This window comes from Asparagus officinalis, chromosome 8 (genome assembly GCF_001876935.1).
Source record: "Asparagus officinalis chromosome 8, Aspof.V1, whole genome shotgun sequence".
Taxonomy (NCBI): Eukaryota; Viridiplantae; Streptophyta; class Magnoliopsida; order Asparagales; family Asparagaceae; genus Asparagus; species Asparagus officinalis.
In genome coordinates, this window is record NC_033801.1 from 113,926,896 (window position 1) to 113,935,666 (window position 8,771).

Sequence of the window (8,771 nt, forward strand, 5' to 3'; positions counted from 1 at the left end):
AGCACTTAACGTGTCGGTGTTCAGCGACCTGTTGTTTATTCGTCTAGTGGCATGGTCTGCCAGTCTTTTTTTGGTGAGAGGAGGCTTCAACACTCGCCTCTGGCTGTACTGAGGCTTCAGGTGCTGTAATTCTGGGATGGGATGGATGATCGGTGCATAGCCTTGCTCTGAACGGCAACACGCACACATGCTGTACCAATGGCAATATTGATAAATTTCGTCGCTCATCCATGTAATTGCAGCGCACCGGCATGTTTGCAGGGAATGGTGCGGGTGATGCCAGGACCTGCAAGAAGCAAGTCCGATTCTTCAAATCTACGCGGCAGTTTTATTGACCTGCCTCGACACATATCTTCCGATGAATGTTTAATGCGCTCAAGCCTACATGCTGAATGTTATACTCAGCACCAACTCGCTTCCGGGCAATATGTATCAGACCATCTGTCTGACCCAATAGCCTCTTTCATCATGCGTGCCAGATTATTGTGGCTTCCAGTTATGGTCAACGGCAAAGGTAAGATTCGCAACAATCGTGCCTTTGCTTATCCAGCTGTTGGAAGGAGCTCAGCAACGTTTGAAGTAACATGGCCATACCTTAACAACAAAGCCTAACATAAACTGAATAATTCCTTAAACTAACATTAAGGGCCTAACTTAAAGCAACAAATATCTGCTATACTTAACAGGGCAAAACCCTAGCAGAAGTAACTTAACCATAACAAAAAATTAACTTAACAGAGAAACTGTAGGATAACTCTCCTTAACAACTTAGTAGCATGCTGTACAAAATGAACGTCGGGACAAGCTATTTCTTAACGCAGGAATGCGCGTTTTGCCATCTGCTGGCCGGGGAGTATTCCATTAATGTGACATAGCCCTGTGATCGATCGCTGCAATTCTTTCATGTCATTATCCCACTTCAGATATTGTGAACTTATAAGCCGCAGATTGTAACAGCTCTGCCCAACGTAGTCGCGCATATTGCCTGTGTGGCCCAAAATCCTTCATCTTTTTTTTGAAATCGCGACGTAGATGCAAGAACACAACTCTTGGAAATGGAATGCATCTGGAAAGAATTCCTTCGACTCTGCCTGATACCTTGTCGGGCGTCCTGAACATCATTACCAGTCGATGTGGAGGTTGTAAGGATTTTCCCTATCATCAGTAACCGTCATATCCTTTGTAAGGAACCATTTATTCCCGTTAACTCTCATTCTCTTGTCGGCGATCGCAATAAGCGTAGGGGAATATCCTGGTTGCCGTCCATACCAGTAGCGCTACAGTAGTACTGCCTCTGTAAACGATCTTTAATAAATGTTCCATACCAAAAACAATAGAGGCCTACACCCCAGCAATGAACCCTTCAATAACAGGCATTATAACTAATGAACCAGTCGCTGAACCTCCGCGTCATCAGAGCATCAATAACAACCGACTCCCCTGATTAGTTTGGCATGCACCATGGATTCATACTCTGATGAATATAACAACAAAGCAGTACATTTAGGCGAAGATTCATAACGATACAAATGATTTCAGACTTCACGACCAAGCACGTATACTTAACGACGAACCATACTTTAAGCCAACTAATAACGGTATAGTTAGGGACACCCAAACGTACTTAAGCGTCGCGAACCGCCAAGCCTTTAGACAACTACTACGTAAGTAAGGTTAGGCAACGCAAAGGTAAGAGTGATTTCAGAAGAATAAAAAGATAAGGACAATCTCAGTGAATCGTAAGGCTGCAGTCATCGTCACCGAACAGGTCCTGGTTGACTTCTCCCTTGCTCCAGCACGCTTTACTGGTAGTTTAATCTTGATGCCAAAATTAGAGAGCATGTCGTTCTTGATATCGACCGCACGAAGATCTGCCTAACCTTCAAAACAGCTTGTATTTGGCTAGCAATGAACTTCCTTGATGCCTTGAGTTGCCAGCATTTGCTCCATGTTGACCGCAGGTGTGGGCTAGACTCGAAATTCTTTATGGACATGATAGACGAATTTCTGAGCGGCGGAAGAAACAAAACATCCAAGGGCAACATGTGTGTGTTTGAATGGCAATAGACTCTTATGCGTCTTGTTCATTGTGGTAAAAATCATACTCGAACCGTTTAGCAATTGAATAGTATTGAAGTGCTAATCTAACTTCTACGCAGCACTATCAAATTTCTGACAAACTTCACGTATGGAGGTGTGCCACTCAGTTGGGATTTTGTTGGTGATTAAGCATGTCTTCAGCGCAGCATGATCGAGTCGCCGGTGGGTTTGTCATTAGGAATACGCTCATCATTACAGGTTTGGGTGAACGGGGTATCTGCGCACCGCGAATTTTCTTTCGTATTGTCCTGAAGTATAAATCAAATACATAGCCTTAGGCAACGAACTGATAACCTTAACAACGAACTCATAAACGTAACAACCTACACATATCCTTAACAACTAACCCTTATACTTAAGGGCAGACTCGTGACCTTAACAACAAACGCATATACTTAACATCAACACCATAAATTAGCAACCAACTAGTATACGTAACAGCCAACAAATAACTTTAACAACCAGTGCTTAACATAACCTTGACAGCCAACACATTACCAAAGCAACCAATGCATGAGGTTAACAATAATGGCAAAACCTATCAGTGAACTCAAAAGGAAATCTGGAGTGTAATTCCTACGCAGTTTCCGGCGTAGTCTGCGTGTTCTGCGAAGTTGAGGATTCCGCAGCGGAGGTGGCATACAAATTCGCGTCTGTAAATCCATTACGCCGACAATACTCGAACATCAAATTTAAGTCGTCGTCATTGTCAATTGAAATGCTGAATTTCTTTTCCCTTTCGCATATGAACTTCAGTGAAAGAGATTGCATTGGTATTTTCAGCCTTCCGCCACTCGATATTCAAGCTGATTATTTCTGTATTCTTTGATAACGACGAATACACCGTCACCACCTTTGTTGCTTTTTGCCTTCGTTACTACGCATAGAAGAGATCCATCCGCCATTATTACAGGGAGTGGTTGAAGAATCGAAGAGGGTTTTATTTGAGGATAATTAAGTGGAAGGAACAACTTAGCTGAAGGGGGATATAGCTGGTGATAATATCTGATGATAATTTTGGAGGGAAATGGGAATTTCCCCCCCAAAAAGTCATTCATATCACCATTTAATGCCTACAGTCGAAACGATGGGTTTCCGTCGTGAGAGGGCGACGAACACATGCTGCGAAGGGTATTTTGGGCTTTCGAGCGGTGTTTAAACGGAAGGTGGCCTGGGGATTCGTTTTTGGGGCTGGAAGAAAATCGGGGGCGGTTTGGGGTAAAAGGCACGACGTTGAAAAGGTCTTGGGGGGGCAGAGCACGTTCTGTGTTGTTTTGGGGGCTGGAAGCAATTTTCCCATTTTTTTTTGGTCTGGCGCGTTGAAAACTTAAGCGGGAGACTGAAAATTAAAACAGTCGCGTTGAAAACTAACTAAATGGCCCGCCCCGCAGCTAGCCCTAAATTTTATTCTCCCCCAAATTATTTCGATCTCTCTCCGTTAGATCTCTGTAATTCGCTCCCTCCCTCACTCTCTCTCGCCAAAACTAGCCAGTGGCGCCGCCCTCCTCCTCCCGCAATCTGAATGGGCGGTTCCAAAACTGAAAGATCACTCGCTTCGCAAATCGCGATTCCAGAATCAATTGCTTTTGCGGTCGCGCGCTTCTCCTTCAAAACCTCGCCGATCGGCGACCATTAGAAGCTCAAAATCCCCTTCATCTCCTCTGGCTATCGTCGAAACCCCACCTCTTCTCCATCTCCAACACCGTCTCCTTCAGTTTATTGGCGAGGGGCAGATTTCATCGCCGGCGTCTAAATCTAATCATTTATCCACAAGGTCGGCTCGAAACCCTAATTTTTTTTAATTTTTTGGCAAAAGCGTTGATTTTCAGGAAAAGGCAAAAACTTTGGTTCATTAGCTTGAGATCCTCGTAATTTAATATCTTTATGAACATCGACACATTTTCTTGGTATAATTCCACTGCTTGCGAAAGATCTTGTTGAGATGATAATATGCACCACTTTGTTAATTTTATTTGTTGACAGGGGTCTCTAAATTGAATTAGAAGAATATCATATTCTAAAACTTGACCTTGTTTTTATGCAAAATAGAGAAGATAAATTATTGCGTTTTGCCCGATTCATACCCTTTTGACAAATATCCGGGTTAAATCCATTGATATATTATTCAGTTCAAGCTCTCTCGCTGCCTCCCTCCCTGTCTCGTCGCGAAAACCAGGGCCGTCCTCACTCCCTCTCTCGTCGCCAAAACCATCGCCGCCCTCCTCCTCGCGGCGTTGTCGTCATCGGAGCTCTCTCGCCACCTCCACCTCTCTCCTAAAAACCCTGATTCGAGCTCCTCTGATTCGAGCTCCTCCTCCTCCTTCAGTAGTAGACCGACCGCTCGATTGGACATTATTGTGGCCGCTGCTCAAAGATCTGTCGCTCCCTCCTCCTCTTCGGTGAAAACCCTAACCCTAATCCCCCTTTCCATCAAAAACCTAATCACTACTTAATTTGTCCTTCTCCTCCTCTTGCAGCTGTTTTTCGGCTGGCTTTGCTCGCCACTCCTCCGGCGCTGCTGCCTTTTATCCTCCTCTACATTGAAAGGTATGTGATTTTTTTGGACATTGTACTTTCAACATATAAATTTGAAAATTTTCATGGAGACTTGCCTCTCGCAAATGGTATCTGCAGAAAGGCCTGTTTCTTTACCGATTCTGCACTACTCTTTAACATTACAGTATCATGATATTATGTTCTATATTCACTAGGAAATAGCCAAGAGGGAATAGAAGGGCAACTGGATGAAGGTTTTCTTGCAGAGGTCAATGCCCAACTACGTCAAGTAAGTTTGTCTGCACACGTGAAAGTTTCTTATTTTATCGGTCTCTCATTTATATGTATCCTTGAATTACCCTTGTAAAAATTGGTAACCTATTTACAATTGTGAATCAGTAGGTAGAGTTATATGTAAAGTGTAAACAATCTTCTAGAATAAAGACGATGAATAGCTACAGATTTGATGTGTGGAGGATCTTATTATCCTTTTTGAAGATGCTTTGGTAAAACTAAGTCTTTTTTCATACTGAAAAAAGTGTTTTCCATGTCCACATAAGTTGAGATTTATTTCATAGTTTACAGTACATGTGATGTTATTCTACCAAGCATAAGACAAGTCTTCATATTCATTCCCAGTTGCATGCCATGTTTGATCATACAATCTTTTTAGCAATTATTATGTTTTAATCTTACCAGTATAAATAGCATGACTAAGTATAATTTTTTTAGTGAGGCTATTGTATTGCATGTTACTTCTTGGCCCTTGTTGCATACCATGTTTGATCTTACAATCTAATTAGCAATTATTATGTTTTAATATTACCAGTATAGATAGCATAACTAAATATGTTTTTTTATTTTAATGAGGCTATTGTACAACCTAGGTTTGAACTCGGTTCGAAACTACTAACCATCACCCAGGTAGGCAAAATTTTTTTTCTTGAGAAAATCATCAAGCTTGTGCATTAGGAACAACCAAGTAGATAAATTATGTAACAATCATATGTTGACTAACTGCAATTTATTATATCCTGTTCTAATTAGTGATTCTGTTCAAGAACTATTAAAGAACAAAAATGTCAGCTACCTATAAAATAAGAATATCTTCATTGGTCTTTTTTTCTTTTCTCTTCATTTTGACTATTGTAAGATAATAGCTTCATAATATAAGATTGTTTCTACCAATACTTATCACACCCATTGATTTACTATGTCTTTGTCATGCTTCTAATTTGAGGTTACTTCCTTTTTTCCTATGTTCTCCATTAATAATGTTTGTATTCCTTTTCTTCTAACTTATTGCAGTCCAAAGAAGATGGAGATAAGTCGGCCGGTCTTGAGGCCATGCTGCAAAAAGTTTTACAAATTTATGCTTTCAAAGTACTGCAAAAACGTAGCTATGCATACAAAGGTATGCAAATCTGTAAGAGGTTGAGCTTTTGATCTGGATGATTATCTTCTTGCACTCAATCTAAATATAACAACTATGAGCTAATTGCAAACATTTAAACATGGAAAACATAAAGACTTGAAATGTATGAAGAATCGAGGGAGAAGTTAACAGTTTGGTTATAGCGCATAGGCTATCATATTGATATATAATATGCTGAACATTCTTCGATGCATAAATGAAAAAACATTTAGCTCTAGATCTTCATAGTGCTATTATTTTGATGAAATTTTAAACCTGGAGTGACTTATTTGTTGACATTATTTGTTTTTCTTTCGTACATTTTCCAGTTAGAAGAGAAAATTATGCTCACCTTACACACTGACATACACACACATGCATGTACACTACATGTCCTTTGTTAATTTATTTTCCCTGGAAAGGAAACCTTCTTCAAACCAGAACGAAACTATAGGATTCCTAAAATCAGTTTTCCTAGCATACAATTGTGTTATCCCCTCCGTCAAAAGGGGGGGGGGGGGGGGGGAAGAAACATGAGTGGTATTCATTTTTTTTCTTTTTTCTCTTGTGGATCTTGCTTCACGGTTTGTTTCTGCAGACATTTATCTAGATTTTGACTATGTTTTTGTTGTTCGGATCTTTTGTCTTCTTTAGATGTTCTACATGGCCTGCAAGAAGTATTACAATGAATTCTCTAACATCATGTTCATCCATTTGGTTTGTTTCACTTGATAAATCCTTCTATTCCTTGTCAATCAGTAGAGAAGTAATTTCTTCTTTATTTCATTAATGCAGTGCTAAACTATTTTCTATTACAGGGGACAAAATTTTAGTGGCAGAACAATTTTGTGAAACCATAATCGCAGGTAACTTGAATTTGTCATAATCTGGTCCTTCCACAGGAGAGAGCATCTTTTATAAAGTTCTCCACTTAGACTGCTTGCACCTTTCAAATTAGTTTACTGTCTTTTTTTCGGTCCATAGCATTCCATCTGTTATATTTATATAATCAGGGAGCCATATGATTGCCTAAGGTAGACTAAATAAATAATTTTTTTTCCTGCTCGCTGATTCAGTTTGATACATAATTTGCATCTCGGTTCTCTAGTGGTTACAGATGCTTGGATATTGTACTGCTCAACTTTTCATATTTAGTATAATTCATTATGTGTAATCTTGGTTCCCATGTGTATCTGTGTGTGCAGCCGAATCGCCATAGAGAAGTAGTGTAGTGATTAGGAGCAAATGCGAATTGAGGGGTTTGCATTGGACGGAGCTAACCCAATTAAATAAGTAGTGTAGTGATTAGGAGCAAATGCGAATTGAGGGGTTTGCATTGGACGGAGCTAACCCAATTAAATCCAAGCTCTCTAAAATCCGTCTCTGTTGGAATTGAGGGGTTTGCATTGGACGGAGCTAACCCAATTAAATCCAAGCTCTCTAAAATCCGTCTCTGTTGAAGAATCCCAAGTCATATGTTCTAGTGAGATTGCTTACTATACCAATATTCACTTGCATGCATCTACTGCAAACATTTTCATATGTTCTAGTGAGATTGCTTACTATACCAATATTCACACAATAAATTAATGCTCAAGCCTTATATATCAATATAGGGAAATGAGACCAGCTACCTGGAGAGTACCAGCTTCTGACCCTGAAGGTGAATCGCTTTCACCCTGACCATAAAGAAAAGCTATGGATCAGAAAGAGCAACCTAACCATTCAAATAAAGGTATTGACTCTCTTTGCTATCATTAAAACTAGTTTTTCATGCAGAAATTAATAAAGAACAAATTATTGTCTTCTTATTTTCATTAATAACAAATTTAAACAAAATTATTAAAGAAATTAATATAAGCTTGTGATTTCTAATTATTGGTGGTGTTGTTTTCTGTTTTGTGTCCATATAATGTTCATGGCTCTAGGATCTCATTATTGGTGTTGTTAATTTCTGTTTTTTGCAGCAGTACAAGTACTCAATTGCTGAAGATGATGAGTCTTCCAAGTCATATGTAATGCAGCAAATTTAGTTTCTGTTGTTCTGTGGACTATGCTTAATTTCTTATACTCCATGTTGGACTATCCAAAGACTAGTATTTATTTTTTGGCACATTTGTGTTGACTCTTCTTGTATGCTACAACTTGGTTATGTATCAGTTTGAATCTTTAAATAAAATATTTGCTTTTATGGTTGTCACAATTGGAAGTTATTTCTAGTTCAACCTCAAAGGTTTATAGGCACAACTAAAATGCTATAAGAAGTGGAAACAATTGCTGAAATGCTATTAAAAGAAGAAAGACAACATTCACTAAAACGCCATTGTAGTAACTCAAATGCTATCAAATGTAAGATAATAGCAACGTTGAAATGCTATGAATGAAAACTAACTAATAGCGTTTTTCAACCGCTATGAAAGATATTTGTCATAGCAATATAGAAACGCCATTGAATACTCTTTTATAGCTACATAAAAACGCTATGGTTGGAAACTAACTAATATCGTTTTTATGTAGATATAAAAGATATTTGTCATAGCAATATAGAAACGCTATTGAATACTCTTTTATAGCTACATGAAAACGCTATGGTTGGAAACGTTTTGATAGCGTTTGGGGAAACGCTATGTAAAGCCACAGACCTACTATAGCGGGTTCTGACACAGCGTTGATTAAAACGCTATGAAATAAGACCATAGCGTTTTTCGACCGCTATGGTAGATTTCAGGTGTTGTAGTGATTTTAATATAATGTTGTCCTC

General features: G+C 39.2%; 1 protein-coding gene across 1 annotated transcript; it reads left to right on the forward strand.

Moving 5' to 3' along the window:
* Positions 199–8,213, forward strand: LOC109821743. The gene is made up of 8 exons (XM_020387904.1): positions 199–579; positions 4,230–4,499; positions 4,578–4,647; positions 4,812–4,885; positions 5,905–6,029; positions 6,665–6,876; positions 7,627–7,745; positions 7,978–8,213. The coding sequence occupies exons 1-6, from the start codon at positions 199–201 to the stop codon at positions 6,798–6,800; spliced, it is 1,056 nt and encodes a 351-aa protein (XP_020243493.1). The 3' UTR covers positions 6,801–6,876; positions 7,627–7,745; positions 7,978–8,213.